At 42.9% G+C, this 24,546-nt stretch overlaps 1 protein-coding gene across 3 annotated transcripts in view; it reads left to right on the plus strand.

The window, feature by feature from the left end:
• Positions 1-24,546, plus strand: part of col12a1a (collagen, type XII, alpha 1a) — a 394,452-nt gene that overhangs the window by 360,470 nt on the left and 9,436 nt on the right. For all 3 annotated transcript variants that reach the window (XM_063055440.1, XM_063055439.1, XM_063055441.1), the window contains 4 exons: positions 1,650-1,716; positions 4,864-5,052; positions 8,682-8,759; positions 16,868-17,032. In XM_063055440.1, the coding sequence (XP_062911510.1) occupies positions 1,650-1,716; positions 4,864-5,052; positions 8,682-8,759; positions 16,868-17,032 (499 nt within the window). The remainder of the gene's footprint in view (positions 1-1,649; positions 1,717-4,863; positions 5,053-8,681; positions 8,760-16,867; positions 17,033-24,546) is intronic.

A 24,546-nucleotide genomic window follows, 5' to 3' on the forward strand; every position in this document is an offset into this window, starting at 1 on the left:
GGGGCGATTGTTTAAATTTAAGAGACTGGTAGAGGAAGACCTGAGAGCTCGAGCAGGCTTATAAAACAAAAATGATTTTTGTTTTGAGCCACACTCAAGTTGGAGGAACAACACCTTATATTCTGTCTGGGTAGCCTCCAGCCTGATGGCATGAACATTGACTTCTCAAACTTCCGCTAATGCCCCACCTCCCCCTCGTACCCCATCCGTTACTTATTTATATACACATTCTTTTTCTCTCTCTCCTTTTTCTCACTATACCCCATGCCCATCCTCTGGGTTTTCCCCCCCTTCCCCCTTTTCTTTCTCCCTGGGTCTCCTGTCCCATGATCCTCTCATATCCCTTTTGCCAATCACCTGTCCAGCTCTTGGCTCCATCCCTCCCCCTCCTGTCTTCTCCTATCATTTCGGATCTCCCCCTCCCCCTCCTACTTTCAAATCTCTTACTAGCTCTTCCTTCAGTTAGTCCTGACAAAGGGTCTCAGCCTGAAACGTCAACTGTACCTCGTCCTAGAGATGCTGCCTGGCCTGCTGCGTTCACCAGCAACTTTTATGTGTGTTGCTTGATTCCGTAATGTCTGGTCCCAGGCCATTGGGAGCTTTAAAAATAAGTAAGAGAACTTTAAAATCAATTCTAAAAGTTACAGGAAGCCAATGCACAGTAGGTAGGAGTTATGCAATAACAGTGTGATATCAAGGAAGGAATAACATTGATGAAATAACTGAAGACGGCTGCATCCAGAGCATTCAGTTATTATTTCTTAATTCTCTCAGGAGGATGTAAAACATCTCAGAATATTATTGAACAATAGTACTGGACTTCTTGCTGGAATTTAAATTTATCTTTCAACCAATAAGAAAAAGGAGACCCGGAGCACAAATTCAAGATTGTTTACGATTGTGTAATGTCATTTCCAGTACACAGGTGTAAAGGAGAATGAAATAATTATTACTCTAGAAAATAACAGACGATAAATAACACAATAATGAAAAAAACACAAAATTAAGAAATACATAATATTACTTCTATACATAGATTTATTGTATGTCCATAAAGTGACACTAGACTGGACATAAGGTGACTGACGGGAAATAAAGTAGTGGTGGAGATAGTGGGCGGGGGTGTTGATTGGCCATATTGCTTGGGGAAAGTAACTGCTTTTGATTCTGGTGGTCCTGGCATGGATGCTATATAGACTCCTCCCCGACGGGAGTGGGACAACAGTCCATGAGCAGGGTGAGTGGGATCCTTCATGATGATACTGGCCCTTCTCTGGCACCCTTCTGTATACATGTCCTTTATGGCATGTGGGCTGATGCCAAAGATGCATTGGGCTGTTTTGGCTTCCCATTGTAGAGCCTTCCTATCCACTACCATGTTCTTTATCTTGTGTTTCTTTTTTTGTTCTGCATTGCATCCAGGGTAACATTTACTCTATTCTCCTTTACACTTGTGTACTGGAAATGGCATTAAATAATCTTCAATCTTGTATTACGACCAACCATGACTTTATTGCAGAAGTACATCCTGGCAGCAAAACACTTGTGATTTTCTTTTAGGTTTTGGAAGATTTTATAGATACAGATGCCTTCCTTTGATTTTTGCCTTTATTTAAGTAAATTATTAACATTTTGTTCTATCTTTCCAGGGAGACTTTGCCTCTCAGAACATGATGAGAGCAATTTCAAGACAAGTCTGTGAACAGATGATGAACAGTGAGTAAGCCTGCAAGTTACCATGGGCAAATATAGGACTTTGGTAGTGGGAAGCGAGTGATTTGCAGTGCTCTTAGGTTCCTGCATTTGAGACAGCAATGAGTATTAAGTCTCCTATTTGATGCACTTTCTCATGCTTGACTGATTGGAGTGGGGGAAGCAGTGAAGTATACATCAATCACCAGTTGGGCTCAGACTTTCCACCTTCATTGCCATGTGACAAAGATTTACTGCTGGTCTTCTAAAGGGAACATTGGCAGTAATCTTACTAAACTGACGCCACTCAAACCAGTTATGTCATTCTTGCTAATGGCTGAAGCTTTTCCGACCAGAGTTCAATGGTGGGAACCCTTCCCTGAAAGCAATTACGATAAGACATAGGAGCAGAATTAGGCCATCTGGCCCATCAAGCCTGCTCCACCATTCGATCATGGCTGATCCTTTTTCTTTCTCCTCCTCAACCCCAGTTCCTGGCTTTCTCCCCGTAAGCTTCGATGCCATGTCCAATCAAGAACCAATCAATCTCTGCCTTTAATACACCCAATGACCTGTCCTCCACAGCTGCATGTGGCAACAAATTCTACAAATTCACCACCCTTCAGCTAAAGAAATTTCTCCGCATCTCTGTTTTGAAAGGGAGCCCCTCTATCCTGAGGCTGTGCCCTCTTGTACTAGACTCTCCCACCATGAGAAACATCTTTTCTACATCTGCTCTGTCTAGGCCTTTCAACATTCAAAAGGTTTCAATGAGATCCCCCGCTCATCCTTCTGAATTCCAGCGAGTACAGACCCACAGCCATCAAACATTCCTTGTATGATAATCCTTTCATTTCTTGAATCATCCTTGTGAACCTCCTCTGGACCCTCTCCAATGCCAGCACCTGATAGGTCAGGGGTAATTTTTGTTTTTCCATGTGCAGATTGATATTGTACATTGTCAACAGCTATACTAGGGAAGAGGTGAAAAAATGCATACATTGTACTTTTGAAAAGTACGGTGGATTCTGATTAATTGGTACACATTGGGACCAATACATTTTTGTTCAATTAAGCGGCTCTCCCTATTAGCCAAAGTTGCAAGGAAATAGTAAAAAAGACAAGTTATCATTTAACTGAATAACAAATTATGTATTTGAATGAAATACAGAACAAATTACAACACTACCAATACTACTACAGTACTATAAAACTGTGTATTAGTTCCTAGTGTTGGCACGTAGCCAAGTGGTTAAGGCGTTCGTCTAGTGATTTGAAGGTGGCTAGTTCGAGCCTTGGCTGAGGAAACATGTTGTGTCTTTGAGCAAGGCACTTAACCACATTGCTCTGCGATGACACCAGTGCCAAGCTGTATAGGTCCTAATGGCCTTCCCTTGGACAACATCAGTGGCGTGGAGAGGGGAGACTTGCAGCATGGGCAACTGCTGGTCTTCCATACAACCTTGCCCAGGCCTGCGCCCTGGAAACCTTCCAAGGCACAAATCCATGGTTTCACGAGACTAACGGATGCCTATAATTAGTTCCTAATAGTCATCAAGAGAGCAATTCTTCCAGTTGTACGTTGGCATGTTCATTTGGTTGATTAAATTTACAAAATCAGCATAGACATGGTGTGGATAACAGATTGCCTTCATACAATGCTATCAATGATTGCATCCTCCAAGTCTTTTTCATTGTAACATTCAATAAAATAATAATAGGAAATAAATAAACCATCAATATCAAGAACATGAGATGAAGAATCCTTAAAAGGAAGCTCATAGTGGTTTTGGGAACAGTTCAATGATGGGGCAAATTAAGTTAAGTGAAGTAATCCGCACTGGTTTAAGAGCCTGATAGTTGAGGGATAATAACTATTCCTGAACCTGGGGATGTGGGACCTGAGGCTCCTGTACCTCCTAACCTCAACCTTGCTGTAATGCCAGCGGGTCGGTCACCATCCCTGCATTGTTGACGCTACTAACAACATTCCTAAGCAAAACCAAAGACCTGCTGGAAAGATAGAAACCCAATCTAAACACATTTTATTGTACAACTCTTCAAAGTATTTCTGCAGTCAGTCCATTGTAGAACTTCAAAAGAGAACATTTTAATGTTGAAAAGGGCTATCCATGTACCATATAAAGGGATCTGGGAATACAGGTTCATAATTCATTGAAAGTGGGGTGACAAGTAGATAAGCTCATAAAGAAAGTTTTTGGCACACCCTTCATAAATCAGTCTATTGGGTACAGGAGATGGGATGTCATGCAGAAGTTGTGTAGGACATTGGTGTGGCCTAATTTGGAGTATTGTGTGCAGTTTTGGTCACCTACTTACAGGAAAGATGTAAATAAGGTTGAAAGAGTATAGAGAAAATTTAGAAGAATGTTGCTGGGTCTGGAGGACCTGAGTTACAAGAAAAGATTGAACAGGTTAGGACTTTATTCCTTAGAACGTAGAAGATTGAGGGAAGATTTAATAGAGGTATAGAAAATTATGAAGGTAAATGCAAGCACACTTTTTCCACTGAGGTTGGGTGGAACTACGACCAAAGGTCATGGGTTAACGGTGAAAGGTGAAAGGTTTAAGGGGAACATGAGGAGAAACTTCTTCACTCAGAGGGTGTTGAGTTTGGAATGAGCTGCCAGCACAAGTAGTGCTTCAATGTTTAAGAGAAGTTTAGATAGGTACATTTATGGTAGGGGTATGGAGGGCTATGGTCCCGGTGCAGGTTAATGGGACTAGGCAAATTAAGTGGTTCAGCATGCATTAGATAGGCTAATGGGCCTGTTTTAGTGCTGTACTTTTCTATGTTTCTATGACTCTATATTGATAAAGGTTCATAAATTAATTATGAAGTATATTTGAGGTAAGTGCCAATTTTGGACAATAATAATCTAATGATTATTGTGAGAAAAAAACAGATAGTAATGTTATGTTTAGTTTAATATTGAGTTTTCTCTCTTCTAACACTGGACTGGAGACATGACGGTATGAGAAGTATTTTGCTTTTATAAGCCTTAACTGGATTAACGGCACAACCCATCCTGGTAGTCTGATATCTTGAGACTGATTCTACACAATTGCTGTCTAAGCTATCAGGAATATTGGAGATAATATAAACAATATATATACTACTATGAAAAAAATGTCTTTTTTTTTTTACAGACCAAATGAGAAGAGTGAACTCACTGATAAACCAGATTCCTAATGGTTACCAGAGTAACCGTGCAGAACCTGGACCACCTGGCCCACCCGGACCACCAGGTAACCCTGGAGCAGTAGGAGAAAGAGGACCCCCTGGTCCAGCAGGTTTCCCAGGCTCACCTGGAGTTCAAGGAAGAGTTGGTGAAAGAGGTATGGATTGTTATTTCTGTACTTTTCAATTGCACTCAATGTCTTTCCCATTTCAGCATATTCCAGTTAATATAACAGATGGTCATAATTTAGGGATGAGCGTTAAAAGACTCAACATTTCATTTGTGTAACACTCACAACACGCTGGAGGAACTCAGCAGGTCGGGCAGCATCCGTGGAGAAGATCGGTCGACGTTTCGGGCCGGAACCCTCCGTCAGGACTGTAGGGGGAAGGAGCAGAGGCCCTATAAAGAAGGTGGGGGGAGGGTGGGCAGGAGAAGGCCTTCATTTGTGTGACAGTTGGTTGCTGGGTCTTGAAATGAGTGGAAGCTGGTACGATCACTTGTTTTATTTAGAGATATAGCATGGAACAGGCCCTTCCAGCTCAACGAGCCATGCTGCCCAGCAACCCGTCTATTTAACCTTAGCCCAATTACGGGACGATTTACAATGGCCAGTTAACCTATTGATCGACATGTCTTTGGAATGTGGGAGGAAACCAGCGGACCTAGAGGAAACTCACACGCACACAAAAAGAACGTACCAAGTTTCTTCCAAACTACTGATAGGAATTTGAAAAATATACAATAAGCTTGAACAAAGGGCTCTGCTTTTCTTTGTCCTATTTGACACCTCCTGCAATGTTGCTAACTACCTACAGGAGTTGGGTTGGATCACTCTGAGCCTGAGGCACTCCAGCTCACTTTCTATATTTGTTGACAGCTGTGAGGCTGTCCATCTTCTTTGGAATATTTCCAATAAACCACAATGTCAATACTGTTCAGCATTAAATGTCTTAGGCTGTAGCTGACAAGTGTCTCCAACTGGAACTTCCATCTGTTAATCCTTGACTAGAAACACAAATCCTCTGACATGCATTATCATCTCACGCCAAGAGTTATAGTGCCTGGGTTCATGAGGGTTTCAAGATGTGCATATCCCAGAGCTCAGAGGCAGCAAAATGCACAGACTCCCATGCATACAACAGTACCAGCAAGAGCATGACCCATTAGTGCTGCTGAGATTTTGGGTTACATGATAACAAGGAGAATTTGTGGACCTCTAGCTTTCAAAAGACAATGATTATATAACACATGAACCCTTTGATGGGCCTTTAACTTTAAACTTAAAGTTTCAAAGTACATTCCAAACCACAGTTAAGATCAGAGTATGTATACAGTATACAACCTAAAATTCGTCTTCTTCGGACATCCACAAAACAAATGTAATGCTCAGTTATATTGGCTCATATATGTCTAGGGGAAATCCCACCCAGCACCTGCCTCAACACTTCCCACGGAGTCGGTTGCTGCCCGAATCAATCCCAAACATCAATCATCAGCCAGCACACCCAGTACGTTTTAACAAGTACACTTTGTAGATATTACTAAGTCTATGAAATTAATATAAATTCGATACAGAAAAGGAAGTAATGGAAAAAAAAGAGGCGCCAGACTTATCAAAGTCCAAGTCTTCGTGCACAACCGTTGGAGCTCAGTTGATTCCTGCCGACCACCTGGATCCTGTCGGCTCACGGCTCGGGACCACCCGGAGTGATCGACCGGAGCCTTTCGCATGTCTGCCATCCTCCCCGTCTCTCCACCGTCCTTCCCGTCTCTCCTCCGACTCCCCGCCAAAAACCCCATCCACAGTCCGCCGTCCTCCCTGTCTCTCCTCCGACTCCCCGCCAAAATCCCCGTCCACAGTCCACCGTCCTCCCCGTCTCTCCACCGACTCCCCATCTCTCCTCCGACTCCCTGTCTCTCCACCGTCCTCCCCGTCTCTCCACCGTCCTCCCCGTCTCTCCTCCGTCCTCTCCGTCTCTCCACCGACTCCCCATCTCTCCTCCGACTCCCTGTCTCTCCACCGTCCTCCCCGTCTCTCCTCCGACTCCCCGCCAAAATCCCCGTCCACAGTCCACCGTCCTCCCCGTCTCTCCTCCGTCCTCCCCGTCTCTCCTCCAACTCCCCCCAAAAACCCCCGCACGTCCACCTTCCTCCCCGTCTCTCCTCCGACTCCCCGTCTCTCCACCGTCCTCCCCGTCTCTCCACCGTCCTCAGTCATATGAGACAGCATTTATCCGAAAACAAAACGATACATGACCACCCATTGGTTAACAGCACCCTGCTCTCTGTATTAACCCAAGCAAACGTCTAGCTAGAGACTTTCTCAGCATTCCCCAGTATAACATAACAAAGAAGCCATTTTAAATTTAACATACAAAAAAAGAAAGACCCACTACACAAAGAAACCCCATAGAACAATAGAAACATCAAAACCCCAAAGCAGAAGTAGCAGCATAAGCTTTGACCCTCCCCCCTCACCCACACCAGCCCCAGCCCAAGCACCAACACTTTAAAGCACTCCGTGCAAACAGCCGCACAAGCACTAAAGAATCCATTGATCCAGAGTCAACGATAACATTTTTACGGTAAAATAGGAACTTGTTGAGAACATTTTATTGTATTGAATGATAGAGCATTACACCACAGAAAAAAAGGCCTTTTGACCTATCTCGTCTGTGATGAGCTATTATTCTAGTACCACTGACACACACCTGGAGCACAGCTCTCCACACCCCTCCCATCCATGTACTTATCCAAACTTCTCTTCAGTGTTGCAATCAAACCCACGTATACCACTTCCCCCGCAGCTCGTTCCACACTGTCACCACTCCCTGAGTGAAGACGTTCACCCTCATGTTCCCTTTAAACATTTCACCTTTTGCCATGACACTTTGGTCCAGTTGCTGATCGTATTATCAACACAGAAGATTCTATAGATGCTGGAAATCTAAAGCAACATCCACAAAAATGCTGGAGGAACTCTTCAGGTCAGGGAGCATCGAAGGAGAGGACTAAACAGTCAGAATTTCAGACGGAGCCCTGAAGATGGGTCTCAGCCTGAAACTTTGTTAGACTCATGTTTCGAGGGTGCAAGGGGTATTGCAGAAAGATACTAACATTATCAGTGTAGAATCAATTCAAAGTTTATTGAGTGACAAAAATATGTATAATACTCATCTAGATAGATGAATACAGCTAGAGCTTTCTATACATCAGCATGTCTGTCCTTTTGTTCTGATCCATGGAGCTGGCTGCAGCCCAGCCTAGAGGGGAAACCCAAACAATCCCCCCAACACTGCCCAACCCCCACCACTGCTCATCGCTCGGGGGGGGTTTATACCTCTCAGTGAAGGGGTGTGGTTAGATGGTTACATGTTCAAGGTCATATATACTATATGGTGGTACGTGCTGAAGGTCATGTACCCATGTACTTGGTCACTATGTTGCCCTATGGTCAATCCTAGCTACACACATCAGACGATTCGCAATCTATGTCCTCGTCCTACAAAGATTGACTGTTTATCTCCCTCCATACATACTGCCTGACTTGCTGAGTTCCTCCAGCATTTTCTGGGTGTTGCTGATAGTGTTTTCAGCTTTTTTGGTAGTATAGAGTCATAGAAGAGTACAGCACAAAAGCAGGCCCTTCTGCCCATCTAGTCCATGCCAAAGAACATGTCAAGGAAGGAATCATTGAGTGAAATATACATTTCTACTGTGTAATAATTTAATGTGTGTCTGAATCTTGCAGTGGTGTAAAACCGAGCCTTTTCTCTTTGACAGGACCTCCAGGAGAAAAGGGCGAACGAGGTAGTCCTGGTATTGGGAAGCAAGGATCACCAGGTTTACCTGGACCTCCTGGTATGTGGTTTTATTCTTTTGCAAATATTTTCATTGAGGAAGGAATGCAGTTCACATAATGCAGATTTTACTGCTCCACATTGGTTGGGGAATCGAGAATTAAAATCAGATTGTTCTACCGGACTTGATTCTGGTGCCAATATCATCGAATTGCCTCTACTTTGGGAGTTTGTGTAAAATGGGTAACAGTGATTTGGCTTGCCTTCATGTGCCCTGTATGAATCTGATTCAACATCAATTAAATTTTGGAAAATTTTATTTTCAGTTTAGAGCCATTGCACAAGGAACTTTTGGCATGGTATTCCCATTTTTCCTAACGATAGTGTAGGAGCCATGTATCTATTTTCTATCTGTCTGTATTGTATTTTGTGTTGCGTGTTTTTACTATGGATAATGGAAATTTGTCATGTGGTAGAAACAAATGAGTATAGTTACGTATTCATACTTTGCGCTGCTAGTTTTAGTTTGAGAGAGACTTGGCAGGGATGTGGGCCACTAACTTTGCTTATTTCACTTGTTTCACTGATTTCAGTATTGCTAGTTTTGTTAGTTTATTATCACTACAAGATCATTCGACTTTGCTGGTCTTGTAATAAAGGATCAGGTTGGAACGTACTTTTTTCAACTTGGAACTCAGTTGTTCGGAAGTGTGTCATACAGTGCCCAGTCTCTCATTCAGTCTGTCAGCAGTTTTGTCTTGTTTTTGAAGTAACCGCTGCAGTTAGCCCTAAATTCCTATCTGAATATTTCCCACCTCATAATTAACAAAGATTCATTTTGTCAAGACCGAAACAACTCAGTGCCAGTCTTGACCATCGAGGTAGTTAAAAAAAAACTAAAGAGCTTGTTGTTTCACTGAAAACTAACTTCTCCAAAGGAGTAGAATGTTTACAAAGGAGAATGGTATTTACCTGATTTTTCTCCTTGGATGCTTTCAGCAGCTTCCCAGATAGAAACATAGAAAACCTACAACACAATACTGGCCCTTCGGCCCACAATGCTGTGCCAAACATGTACTTACTTTACAAATTACCTAGGATTACCCATAGCCCTCCATTTTTCTAAGCTCCATGTACCTATCCAGCAGTCTCTTAAAAGACCCTATCGTATCCGCCTCCACCACCATCGCCAGCAGCCCATTCCACTCACTCACCACTTTCTGCATAAAAACCTTACCCCTGACATCTCCTCTGTACCTACATCCAAGCACCTTAAAACTGTGTCCTCTCATGTTAGCCATTTCAGCCCTAGGATAAAGCCTTAGACCATGCACATGATAAATGCCTCTCATCATCTTATACACCTCTATCAGGTCACCTCTGATCCTCCATCACTCCAAGGAGAAAAGGCTAAGTTCACTCAACCTATTTTCACATGCTCCCCAATCCAGACAACATCCTTGTAACTCTCTGCACCCTTCCTATAGTTTCCACATCCTTCCTATAGTGAGGTGACCAGAATTGAGCACAGTACTCCAAGTGGGGTCTGACCAGGGTCCTATATAGCTGTAACATTACCTCTTGGCTCTTGACTCAATCCCACGGTTAATTAATGCCAATACACTGTATGACTTCTTAACCACACAGTCAACCTGCCCAGCAGTTTTGCGTATGCTATGGAATCAGATCCCAAGAGCCCTCTGATCCTCCACACTGCCAAGGGTCTTATCATTAATACTATATTCTGCCATCATATTTCACCTGCCAAAATGAACCACCTCACACTTATCTGGGTTGAAATCCATCTGCCACTTCTCAGCTCAATGTCCCGCTGTAACCTCTGACAGCCCTCCACACTATCCACAACACCCCAACCTTTGTGTCATCAGCAAATTTACTAACACATCCCTCCACTTCCTCATCCAGGTCATTTATAAAAATCACGAAGAGAAGGGGTCCCAGAACAGATCCCTGAGGCACAGCACTGGTCACCGACCTCCATGTAGAATATGACCTGTCTACAACCACTCCTTACCTTCTGTGGGCAAGCCAATTCTGGATCCACAAAGCAAGGTCCCCTTGGATCCCACGCCTTCTTACTTTCTCAATAAGCCTTGCATGGGGTACCTTAGCTAATGCCTTGCTGAAATCCATATACACTGCATCTACAGCACTACCTTCAATGTGTTTATTCACATCCTCAAAAAATTCAATCAGGCTCGTAAGGCATGACCTGCCTTTGACAAAGCCATGCTGACTATTCCTAATCATGATATGCCTCTCCAAATGTTCCTAAACCCTGCCTCTCAGGATCTTCTCCATCAACTTACCAACCACTGAAGTAAGACTCACTGGTCTATACTTTTCAGGGCTATCTCTATTCCTTTTCCTGAATAAGGGAACTACATCTGCAAACCTCCAATCCTCCAGAAACTTTCCTGTCCCCATTGATGATGCAAAGATCATTGCCAGAGGCTCAGCAATCTCCTCCCTCACCTCCCACAGTAGCCTGGGTTACATCTCATCCGGTCCTGGTGACTTATCCAACGTGATGCTTTCCAAAAGCTCCAGCACATCATCTTTCTTAATGTCTATATGCTCAAACTTTTCAGTCCGCTGTAAGTCATCCCTACAATTGCCAAGGTCCTTTTCTGTAGTGAATATTGAAGCAAGAATTCATTGAGTACCTCTGCTATCTCCTCGGGTTCCGTACACATTTCTCCACTGTCACACTCGGTATGTCCTATTCTCTCACATCTTATCCTCTTGCTCTTCACATACTTGTAGAATGCCTTGGGGTTTTCCTTAATCCTGTCCACCAAGGCCTTCTCATGGTCCCTTCTGGCTCTCCTCGTTTCATTCTTAAGTTCCTTCCTGCTAGCCTTATAATTTTCTAGAACTCTATCATTACCTAGTTTTTTGAACCTTTCGCAAGCTTTTCTTTTCTTCTTGACTAGATTTTTAACAGCCTTTGTACACCATAGTTCCTGTACCCTACCATCTCATTGGAACATACCTATGCAGAACACCATACAAATCTCCCCTGAACATTTGCCACATTTCTGCCGTACATTTCCCTGAGAACATCTGCTCTCAATTTGTACCTCCAAGTTCCTGCCTGGTGGCTTCATATCTCCCCTTACTCCAATTAAATGTTTTCCTAACTTGTCTGCTCCCATCCCTCTCGAATGCTATGGTAAAGGAGATAGAATTGTGATCACTATCTCCAAAATGCTCTCCCACTGAGAGACCTGACACCTGACCAGGTTCATTTCCCAATACCAGATCAAGTACAGCCTCTCCTCTTGTAGGCTTATCTACATATTGTGTCAGGAATCCTTCCTGAGCACACCTAACAAACTCCATCCCATCTAAACCCTTTGCTCTAGGGAGATGCTAATCAATATCGGGGAAATTGAAATCTCCCAGCACAACAACCCTGTTATTCTTGCACTATTCCAGAATTTCTCTCCCTATCTGTTCTTCGATGTCCCTGTTACTATTGGGTGGTCTATAAAAAAACACTCAGTAGAATGATTGACCCCTTCCTGTTTCTAACTTCTACCCACAGAGACTCAGTAGACAACCCCTCCATGACTTCCTCCTTTTCTGCAGCTGTGACACTATCTCTGATCAGTGCCACGCCCCCACCTCTTTTGCCTCCCTCCCCGTCCTTTCTGAAACATCTAAGACTGGTACTCTAAGTAGCCATTTCTGCCCCTGAGCCATCCAAGTCTCTGTAATGGCCACAACATCACAGCTCCAAGTACTGATCCACGCTCTAGGCTCATCTGCTGGTTCATGATACTCCTTGCATCAAAATAGACACATCTCAAACCATCAGTCTGAGCGCAACCCTTCTCTATCACCTGCCTATCCTTCCCCTCATACAAATGTTTAATTCCACTGACCCTCCAATCCCCTGTCAATCTGTTCTTCATAAAACTTCACCTGCGCAACGTTCCTTGTGGGAAGGAAGGATTGTGCACTGATGAGCAACAATTCATAAGACCACAAGACATAGGAGCAAAAGTAGGCATTTGGCCCATTAAGTCTGCTCCACTGTTCCATCATGACTGATTTATTATCCTTCTCAACCCCATTCTCCTGCCTTCCCTCATAACCTCTGACACCCTGACTAATCAAGAACCTCGGATTTGGACTATATTTTTTGTGTGACAGTGTTTTACTGATACATTAAGTGTGCTTGCTATCTTACATGTGGTCTGCATGTGACTGTTGTAGTATGATTTACACCTTGGCCCCAGAGTAATGCTATTTCATCTGGCTGTATTCATGGGTATTCATATATGGTTGAATGACAATTAAATTTGAAATATGAAATGTGAACTTATCAACCTCACCTTTAATAAACCCAATGACTTGTTCTCGACAGCTGAGGAGGATTCATATTCCATGAGAGTATTCCTCCTCATTTCTGTTCTGAAGGGACACCCTTCTATTCTTAGGCTGCGTTCTCTGATCCTAGATTCCTCCACTGTAAGAAATATCTTCTCAGTCTCTACTCTATCTAGACCTTTCAATATTTGATAGGTTTCAATGAGATCACCCCTCAATACAGCAATGAAGCACACTGTGAATTCGGAGTTCTAATTCTCTTGGTCAGACCATAAGATACAGGAGCTGAAATAGGCCATTTGGTGCATGGAGTCTGATCCGCCATTTCATCATGGCTGATCCAATTTCCCCCTCAGACCCAATCTCCTGCCTTCCACCCTGTGTCCCTTCATCCCTTAACCAATCAAGAATCTATCAACGTCTGCCTTAAATGTACCCAATGCCTTTGCCCTCCACAGCCACCTGTGGCAACAAATTGCACAGATTCACCACTCTCTGGCTAAAGAAATTCCTCCTCATTTCCATTCTAAAAACACCCCCCTCTCTACCGAGGCTGGTCCCTCTGGTCTTAGACTCTCACACCATAGGAAACATCCTCTCCACATCCACTCTATCAAGGCCTTTCAACACTCAATAGGTTTCAATGAGATCACCCCCTTAATCCTCTGAATTCCATTGAGTAGAGGCTCAGAGCCATCAAACTCTCCTCATATGACAAGCCTTTCAATCCTGGAGTTATTCTTTGTGATGAGAACACAAGATCTATAATCCATATGGCTTGCTCAGTCTTCAGCAGGAAGAAGTTGAGTTATTCATTAAGTTATCCATGAGTCCAACACAAATATTACATCACCCCTTTTGACTCTTGGATGGCAGCAGTAGCAGCTTGGTGTACTTATTTAAATTGGCCCATCAACTAAAGTATCAGAATTGGGTTTAATGTCACTGGCATATGTCAAGAAATTTGTTGTTTTGTGGCAGCCATACATTACAATACATAATAATAAAAACTATACATTAAAACAAGTATATATAAAAAAGAAAATTAAATTAAATAAGTCGTGCAACGAGAGGGAAAATACTGAACTGGTGTTCAAGATTCAAGAATCAAAAATCTTTATTGTCATTCTAACCTACATCAGCTCTGCAGGGCAGAATGAGACAGCGTTCCTCAGGAGCAGTGCAATCATAACATTAACAAACGCAACACTAAATAATAAACATAACAATAAATAGTAAAACACAACAGCCACATGTCAGTTAAAATCAAGTTATAAGTGTCCAGTGCAAGTTAAAAGTGTCCAAAGCAGAGTCAGGTAGAGCAGCTATTTAGCAGTCTGACTGCCTGTGGGAGGAAGCCGTTTAGTAGCCTTGTGGTTTTAGTTTTGATGCTCCTGTAATGTTTGCCTGATGGCAGAAGAGCAAACAGTTCACGGAGAGGGTGTGAGGGGTCTTTAATGATGTACCGTGTCTTCTGGAGGCATCGACTCTGAAAGAGGTCTTGGACAGAAGGTAGGGAGACCCCAATAACCTTCTCTGCTCCCCTAACCACCCTCTGCAAGGCTTTTTTTGTGGACAGCACTGCAGCTGGTTTGTAGGTTCATTGTCCATTCAGAAACGTTCCTGAGATGTTGATGGTGTGCTCTCAGGCCACACTTGCCTACCACCAGAGAGCTGGCTTAAGAGGCAGAAGAGGGCAGGTTTGTTTCTGGCTGAGCAGGAAGGACAGATTTCGGGGTACTGACTAAACCCACTGAAAGCGGCAAGGGGTGACAGGGAGACGTCCCTGCCACCAGGAGATGTAGCGGGGCTAAGGGGGGGAAACATCAATGACTGATGCTCCCTGACTGACGACCCTGCAGCGGACTTAAGGGCACTGTTGGAGGTGCAGCAAGCAGCAATGCCAAGCAGGAAACAACATCTTCCTGTAAGTCTCTCTTGCCGTTCAGCTCAGCGCTAACTACCCTGAATGGTCAAAAAAAAATTGTTACAGAAACAGCAATGAAGACTCCTTCGGGCCATAGTGCACACTTTAATTTGCTTGCACCTTCCAGCTATTAAGAGATTTCGGTTTGGCAGGTATTAATTAGTAGCACCAAGCTTCCATGCCCAGGGAGAACAATTTGATCATTAAGTGGGAGTCATTTGATCTCAAGAAAGGAAGAAAAGCAAACAATGAGTCACCTTAAAACCGGTGTTAACAAAAATCACTTTTCTTTTCAGAAGCAATGCCGTAGGGGGAGTCCCCATGGGGGGTCGGGGGAAGGTTTGCTAATTTTGTGGTTTCATTTGAAACACGTGTGGAAAGTGACAGAAGACAGTTCTTGAATTACATGGAGACAGTCTAGACACTAAAAGTAACAGCTGCCAAACAGTTCTGGGGTTAGATATGAGTTTTTCAAGTTAGTGAACAAAAGAGGAAGAGAAAATATTGCAAACCACTGCAGTTTCAATGCACACGACCATAGATTTCGTTTGCTGTTCTGGATTTGACATTACCCTTTACGGCAAAAGTTTAAGAGAATGATGATTTGCTTTAACAGGTTAAAATAAGATCATTATTGTTAGTGGCTCTTGTATTCTATCCAGTGCTTAATCAGGAATATTACAGGTTACGTGTGAGTTTGCGACCTGTACATAAGTACTCAATTAATAACATTACAGTGCTATATTAAGAAGTGAGTTATTCTGTATAGTACTGCACAAAAGTCCTAGGTGCATATGTATAGCTAGGGTTCCTAAGTCCTTTGCACAGTACTGTATTTGCCAACGTGGAACAGAGAGCAGATTTGTAAATCTGGCGGGAGCAAAGGATGTTAGGAATGGCGAGGGTGTGTGGGACAGGTGGCGGAGAAGGAGTGCAAGGGGTGAGGGATAGATGCACTCAGCCCTGAGACACCAGGCAAAATCATTTGATTTGAAACCATTGATTTATTGATCATTGCCAAATGCCTCTCTGGTGCTCCCCGCTCCCCTCCCCTTTTCCTAACCATGATTTCCCTCTCCCTGTCCCCTTCCCACTCTCAGTCCACAATAGAGACCCAGATCAGAATCAGGTTTATCAACGCTCCCATACATCATGAAATTTGTTTGTTTTGCACAGCAGTACAGTGCAATGCATAAAATTGCTATAGTTCTGTGCAAAGGTCTTAGGCACCCTAGCATTCATATGTTTCTGAGTGTGTGACAGTGGATAGAGTAAGGCGTGTCTGAGGACAGGCATACAACAATCTTTCCTCCTGTGCAGTGTCCAGCAGTCTCTCAAAATCCAGGTTCTTATAGAGGGAAAGGCAACATGGGTGTGGTGTACTTGCAGAGCTATTAAGGGGCGAGTTAAAACAGCGATCAAATGAAATCGGAATTTAAAAAATCACAATCGTAATCAGTTTTACTATCACCGATAAATGTTGTGAAATCTGTTTATCTTTTGCAGCAGTAGTTCAGTGCAAGACTAAAAAGAAATGTCTTTAAGTTACAAATATGAATAGCAGAAAAGATGAATAAATATTGTTCCCAGGTTCATGGCAGTTCAGAAATCTATAGCAGTGGGGAAGAAGCAGTTCTTAAAACATTGAGTGTGGGTCTTCAGGCTCTTGTACCTCTTCCTTGATGGTAGAAGCACAAATAGGGCATGTCTTGGATGCTGATGGACGCCACCTTCTAAGGAACTGCCTCTTGAGGATGTCCTCAGTGGCAGGGAGGATTATGCCTCTGACTGAACCAGTTGAGTCGACAACCCACTGCAGCCTTTTGCGAACCTGTGCACTGGAATTAATATTAATACGTAATTTCTTTATCTTCACTTTACAGGCCCGCCAGGGGAATCAAGGACTGGCCCAGCAGGAGCCCCAGGTCCAAGGGGACCACTAGGGCCACCTGGTCGTCAAGGACATTATGGGAGCCGAGGTCCAGTTGGCCCTCCTGGTTACTGCGATACCTCAATGTGTGCAGGCATACCTTACAACGGATATCCAAGTAGGTTATACTTTCCAGAATCAATTGTGCAGTTTACTGAGTTTTAACATCATATAACTGACATATTTTAAACATCTGCTAAAGTGATAAATCCCTGCTGTTGTGGTACATTTAGACCTTTTTAACTGCTTTTATAATTATATTATAAACAATTTTAAAATATATCTTTTATATTAAAATAATTTTAACATAGTAATTAACATGATTTAAATGAAGGTGCTAAAAACTAATCAGCTGCTTGTGTAGCTTGTAAACTAACCATTCAGTTGACAAATTAACGTTTACCTTCTGTCTTGTACTTTGCAATGTATTTAATGTTAGTTGGTCAGAACGTACAAATATCCATTGCAAAGTGCTATAAGATCAATAACAATTTTTTAAACATAAGAAATGACTGAACTATTTTCTAAATACTCCATTTCTGAGTTTAAACAGATGACTAAACCAATAAGTAAATGAAGCAACACATACCGTAAGTTACTTTTATACCAGGGTTGATTATACGGCCTGAGGGAGAATGCAGACCACAGTGAGGGTTGCCATGGTGACATGGTAGCCTCACGGTTAGCACATCACTTTACAGCACCAGTGACATGGGTTGGATTCCCACCGCTGCCTGTAAGGAGTTTGTATATTCTCCCTGTGACCACGTAGGTTTTAAAATTGATTATGGCTCTCAGATTGCTTGAGGGCGAATAGTGGAGGAATAAAAATCAAAATGCCCAGCTGAATATACTGTTTTCTTTTGATAAGGAAATGTGTGGTTAAGTCAGTATTATTCAGTTGAAAGTATAGACTAGCTACTGGTATGTCTATATCTAGTAATATTAATAAATGTTAGTGCAATGTACTGTAGCTTGGATTATTATTGGGCCCTTTGTTGGTCGGTGCTGACCATGGAGGCTGCGTCCCAATTCTCGACGCGGACTGGCATTGTAAATTGTCCTGTGATTATGCTAGGATTAAATCAGGAGATTGCTGGGTGGCATAGTTTGAAGAGCCTATTCCACGCCTATTCTCAATAAATAAATAAATGTGATACACAAGCCAGGGCACTGTAATATGGAGTGCAAACTGTTGCCCACACAACAGGCTCCCCTCTCCATGCAGATGATCAATCCAATGGAGTAGCAGAGACTGTTACAGTTTGGCACCAGCAGTGTCACGGGAGTTGTCAGTCAGCGTTGAACTCAATGTAGGACTGCCTCAGGGACTCCAGCTCCGGATTTTCCCTTGGAGTTTACCCTCGAAGCCTTCCCCATGAGTGAGTATAGCCGCTAGGCAGTGGAGATTTGAGATCAGAGTTTTCCTTCTTCTGGATGCACTGCCTAACACAGCTGATGTGTCCCACCTGCCTGAGGCGACTGGTTTTAAGGCGCCAGTAATCTGCGTTTGCCCCTTCTGCTGTCAGTAGAAAGGGTTCTGCCAGGCTTAGTAGTTAGACACACATAAAGGCCAAGAGTTGGACTTGGCCGTTAGAGGACATTTGAGATGCACTCCATTGGGAGTTATCCCCACTACCACCGCTGGCTGTAACAACTTTAAGTAGTTATACCTTGGATACATTCACACAACTATAGTAAATGTACTTCAAATTTACATTTATCATAATTCAGTAACCATGGCGATATAAAATGGACGGTTATGTAGCAGGGAAGGGTTAAAAGGTCAGCACAACGTTGTGTGCCAAAGGGTCTAAACTGGTCTGTACTGGTCTGTTTGGTGAAATGATTATCACATGTCCATAATCAAATATGTTGGTATTCTAGGGCAAGTTGATATTAAGACAGAGGAGATGTTGTTGGGTCCGGTGAAGAGCATCAAGGCCCCTGATGGGACCCAGGTTAGAGAGAGAAGAAAGAGATTTCTGAGGCCCTGACTGAGATGTTTGCATCCTCTTTAGTGACAGGCAAGACTCATTGGTCTGCAGAATAGCCAATGTTGTTCCTCTGTTTAAAAGGAGCAGTATATTGTAGATTGATCAGGAAATTATAGGCCAGTGGGACTCAGTTCAGTGGTGGAGGAATTATTGGAGAAACCTCTTAGAGACAGGATTTACTCACATCTGGAGAAGCATTGACTTATTGTGGATAATCAACATGTTTGTTTGCGGGGGAATCACATCGTCAAAACCTGATATTTTTGAGCAGGTAACAAAGATAATGAACTAAGGCAGGTAGTAGATGATGCTTATATAGACTGTAGTAAACATTTTCACAAGGTCGCTCAAACTAGGATGATTCAGAAGATTAAGGTACTTGGAATCCATGGTGACTTGGTAGATTGGATCAAACTGGCTTGGCCAGGGAAGACAGAATATAGTAGTGCAGGGATCTTACTCTGACTGAGGGACTGAGGTGTATCTGTACCATTCAGTAAGGATTGATGCTCTGTTATTTTATATGTATAATTAAGCAGTTGCCCCAATTAGCCAAATTTTCAAAAAGGTAGAAAAAAGACCATTTAGCTGAGTAACAGATTACGTATTTAAATGAAATAGTGAAAGGAAATACAGAACAAATGAGAACACTACCAATACTACTACAGTACTACAAGACTGTGTATTAGTTCCTAATAGTTATCGATGAGGAATTCGTCCAGTGTACACTGGTGCATTCTTATGATTGACTGTAAATGAAGAAAGTCAGCACAGGCACCTAGGGTAGATATTGGATTGCCTTCATACAATGCTATCAACAAATGAGAAAGCCATGGCGAGAAGGATTAAAGGAAACCCCAAGGCATTCTACAAGAATGTGAAGAGCAAGAGGATAAGACATGAAAGAATAGGACCAGTCAAGTGTGACAGTGGAAAAGTGTGTATGGAACCGGAGGAGGTAGCAGAGGTACTTAATGAATACTCTGCTGCAGTATTCACTATACTAAAAGGATCTTGGCGATTGTAGGGGTAACTTACAGCGGATTGAAAAGCTTGAAAATATAGACATTAAGAAAGAGGGTGTGCTGCAGCTTTTGGAAGGCATCAAGTTGGATAAGTCTCTGCGACTGGACGAGATGTACCACAGGCTACTGTGGGAGGCGAGGAAGGAGATTGCTGAGCCTCTGGCAATGATCTTTGCATCATCAATGGGGTCGGGAGAGGTTCCAGAGGATTGGAGGGTTGCAGATGTTGTTCCCTTTTTCTAGAAGGGGAGTAGGGATAGCCCAGGAAATTATAAACCAGTGAGTCTTACTTCAGTGGTTGGTAAGTTGATGGAAAAGATCCTGAAAGGCAGGATTTATGAATGTTTGGAGAGGCATAATATGATTAGGAATAGTCAGCATGGCTTTGTCAAAGGCAGGTCGTGCCTTACAAGCCTGATTGAATTTTTTTTGAGGATGTGACTAAACAACATTGATGAAGGTAGAGCCGTAGATGTAGTGTATATGGATTTCAGCAAGGCATTTGATAAGGTACCCCATGCAAGGCTTATAGAGAAAGTAAGGCATGGGATCCAAGGGGACATTGCTTTGTAGATCCAGAATTGGCTTGCCCACAGAAGTGGTTGTAGACGGGTCATATTCTGCATGGAGGATGGTGACCAGTGGTGTGCCTCAGGTATCTGTGCTGGGACCCCTTCTCTTTGTGATTTTTATAAATGACCTGAATGACGGGTTAGTAAGTTTGCTGATGACACAAAGGTTGGAGGTGTTGTGGATAGTGTGGAGGGCTGTCAGAGGTTACATCGGGACATTGATAGAATGCAAAACTGAGCTGAGAAGTTCAACCCAATTAAGTGTGAAGTGGTACATTTTGGTAGGTCAAATATGATGGCAGAATATAGTATTAATGGTAAAACTCTTGGCGGTGTGGAGGATCAGAGGGATCTTGGGGTCCGAGTCCATAGGACACTCAAAGCTGCTACGCAGGTTGACTCTGTGGTTAAGAAGACAATTGTGGAATTGAGTTTTAGCCAAGAGGTAATGTTGCAGCTATATAGGACCTTGGTCAGACCCCACTCGGAGTACTGTGCTTATTTCTGGTCACCTCACTACAGGAAAGATGTGGAAACTATCGAAAAGGTGCAGAGGAGATTTACAAGGATGGTACCTGGATTGGGGAGCATGCCTTATGAGAATAGGTTTACTGAACTTGGCCTTTTTCTCCTTGAAGCGACAGAGGATGAGAGGTGACCTGGTAGAGGTGTATAAGATGATGAGAGGCATTGATCGTGTGGATAGTCAGAGGCTTTTTCCCAGGGCTGAAATGGCTAACGTGAGAGGGCACAGTTTTAAGGTGCTTGGAAGTAGGTACAGAGGAGATGTCAGGGTTAAGTTTTTTTATGCAGAGAGTGGTGAGTGCGTGGAATGGGTTGCCGGCAATGCTGGTGGAGGCAGATATGATAGGGTCTTTTAAGAGGCTACTGGGTAGGTACATGGAGCTTAGAAAAATGGAGGGCTATGTGTAACCCCAGGTAATTTCTAAAGTAAGTACGTGTTCAGCACAGCATTGTGGGCTGAAGGGCCTGTATTGTGCTGTAGGTTTTCTATATTTCTATGTTTATAATTGCATCCTCCAAATTTTTATTTTCATTTTGAGATTCAAAATGATTATCGATACCTTCAAATTCCTCATAGTGCCTAACTTGTCGAAGGTGTGAAATTGTTTAATTTTCACTTCTGGCTGCTTTGTGCATCTCCAAGCCTGAATGCTTGAAACTGCAGTGAGCAAAACAGTTCTGAATTGTCTTCATGCTTATTTCTTGCCACCTGTCAGTGACAAAAATCACTGATCTTTGAACAGAAATGCACACGAATGGCACTATTTAAAAACTGTTAGGTCTAAGCATGGTGAAGTGTCTAACAGCCACACAAGTGCACATGTCTGAAGCCAGTTAGAAGTTGTTCGGTCGCAGTCCACTCTTCTAATTAAGAGACATAATGTCCCAAATAAACAAAGGAAATCCCAGCTATTTTTTTGATTAATTTTTGTTCTTTAAGAATTATCCCAAATAAGCTGTTGCCATAACGAAGTGATGGCCCAATTAACCGGAATCGATTGTATATTCCTTTGTACCTCTCCAATGACACAAAGGGCTGTGCTACAAGAGTGTCATGGCAAAGAATTCTACACTAGAAATTCAATCACATTATTGTGGGCTTTTACTTTAGAGTATGTGACTGAAAGATGATTAGTATAAAAAGTGACGTCATTCATTTCAGGATCATATCAGGTCAGTCTCGAAACTGAACCAGGCACTTCCTGGAGTGATTCAGTCTGTAGCTCCATTCATGATTTCCAGAGCACTTTTGCAAGCAATGATCTCATTGTGAATGCAGTGCACCTTTTTGGGAACACCATGTACAAAACTGGAGCAAGGTGTTGGTAGAAACTATTGTTGAGTATTTCCAGGTCAATCAGGATGAAGCAATGCACTACCGAATCGAGGGTTGTGTATGAGAAGTCTCATCAGGGCTAAAGTAATTCAGTGCCAACCCTGACTACCAAGGCAGTAAGAACTAAAGAGCTTGTTGTTTCGTTGTAAACTAAATACTCCAGAGGAGTAAAATGTTTACAAAGGAGAATGGTTGATTTTGCTCCTTGGTTGCTTGCAGTGGCATCACAGATTTTTAATTCCACTGACCCACCAATCTCCTCTCGACCTGTTCTGCATAAGAGTTCACCTACAGAACATTCCTTGTGTGAAAAAAGGTGTCAGTCAGCTACTGATGAGCAACAATTCATAAGACCATAAGACATAGAAGCAGAAATTAGGCTATTTGGCCCATTGAGTCTGTTCCCCCATTCCATAATGGCTGATTTATTAACTAAACCCTATTGTCCTGTCTTCTCAAAGTAACCTTTAGTGACCTTACTAATCAAGAACTTATCAACCTCCCTCTGAATATACTTAATGACATGACATCCACAATCGTCTACGACAATGAATTCAGTAGATTCAACACCCTCTGCTAAAGAAATTCCTTCTCTTCTGTGGTCTAAAGGGAAAGCTTTGTATTCTGAGGCTGTGCCCTCTGGTGCTAGACTCTCCCACTGTAGGAGACACGCTCTCCACTTCTACTTTCTCATTAAGGTCTTAGTAATTCCTTTGATTCTTCAGGCTGCACCCACTCCTTCCCTACTTGACTTACCCCCAACCCTTACTATCTTGTCCCAAGGCTCTGGTCCTTAACATACTGAATCCTGATCCAGTGACCACCCAGATACAACAATGCTTTCAATCCTCCAATCCACTGACTGCCCTCCGCACCCCTCGGTAGCCACATAAAACCCATGCCTCACTTAGGCAATGTCCTGACTACTGATCTGATTTTCAAACTGCTGCACAGTGACACACCTTACCGCTGCCCTGTTTAGCCACCTGAAAAGGTCTCCTGGTAACATTCTTTGTGCCAGAAATCCCTCCTGGTCTCTGCGCTGCCACAACTTGCATCAAAGATACTCCCACAAACTTCAGTTACCTATCTTATCTGCTAACTTGTGGTTACTCATTAATCCTCACTCCCTTCCCATTCCTGGATGGGGTCTTATTCTGAGAGGCACTTTTTCAAATCCAGCCTTTTGGCAGCATTCAGGATCTTTACATTTGTAGTTTGCATCAAGAATGAAATAGTTTCAGAAACAATCATCGCGTTTCAGGTAAGCTAGAAGCTTTAGTAATCTAAATCTTATAAATTACTTGCAGAGCTTTATTTAGATTTTTATACCGCCCAGGTAATCTCCATTCCTCATTATGAAGTTCGGGAACTAGAGTATTGGGACATTTGGGACCGGTAATCTCCTTTCACAATATGAAGTTTGGAAACTAGAATATTGGGACATTTATGGTCATTTCAAAAATGAACAGAATCATTATTCCTCTGGTAACCAGCCTGGGAAGTCAAATGATTTAGTGTTGACAATTCTGCCCTAAATAAGCCATGATGGATAGTTTATGGCCAGGTTAATGAACAAGGCTGGGGTATCCCATGAACAACACACTAAATGCTGGAGGGTAACCCTTCTTCTGTAAGGATGAACTGAAAGAGGAATTCCATCTTCATGGATTGGTGTGGGAGGGGCTTGCTGTGGTTTGTCCAGCACAGGGGTTACCAGCCTGGGGTCCACAGACTCCTTGCTTAATGGTATTGGTCCATGGCATAAAAAAAGGTTGTGAACCCCTGTCTAGCACCTTAGTGACTCTCCTATTGGACAAGTTGTGACTTACTCTAACGTGGACCCGGCAGACTATGTTTATCAGTGTATGTGCTTAACTGCTGAAAGGCAGGGCTAACGCAAAGGAGGATACCTACCTCAACTTTGAAAAACCTTTTGACTTTTACCCAAGAGAAAGGCAAACTGGCCCTCATGCGTGACTTCAAAGCCAAGGACAAAAAAAGATGTAATCTCTGGAAAGAGATGACTGGCAAGATGGGAATAGGGGAAGTGAACTCCAACAGGTCTCTTCCTGCTGATAAAATGCTTGGAGCATGTTCTTGTTACAGATATCATCTTTCGTGACCCAAGGAACAGATAGTTGATGAAAATAATATGTAAAATCTAGCAACTTCCT

The sequence above is a fragment of the Mobula hypostoma genome, chromosome 8, assembly GCF_963921235.1.
Source record: "Mobula hypostoma chromosome 8, sMobHyp1.1, whole genome shotgun sequence".
NCBI lineage: Eukaryota > Metazoa > Chordata > Chondrichthyes > Myliobatiformes > Myliobatidae > Mobula > Mobula hypostoma.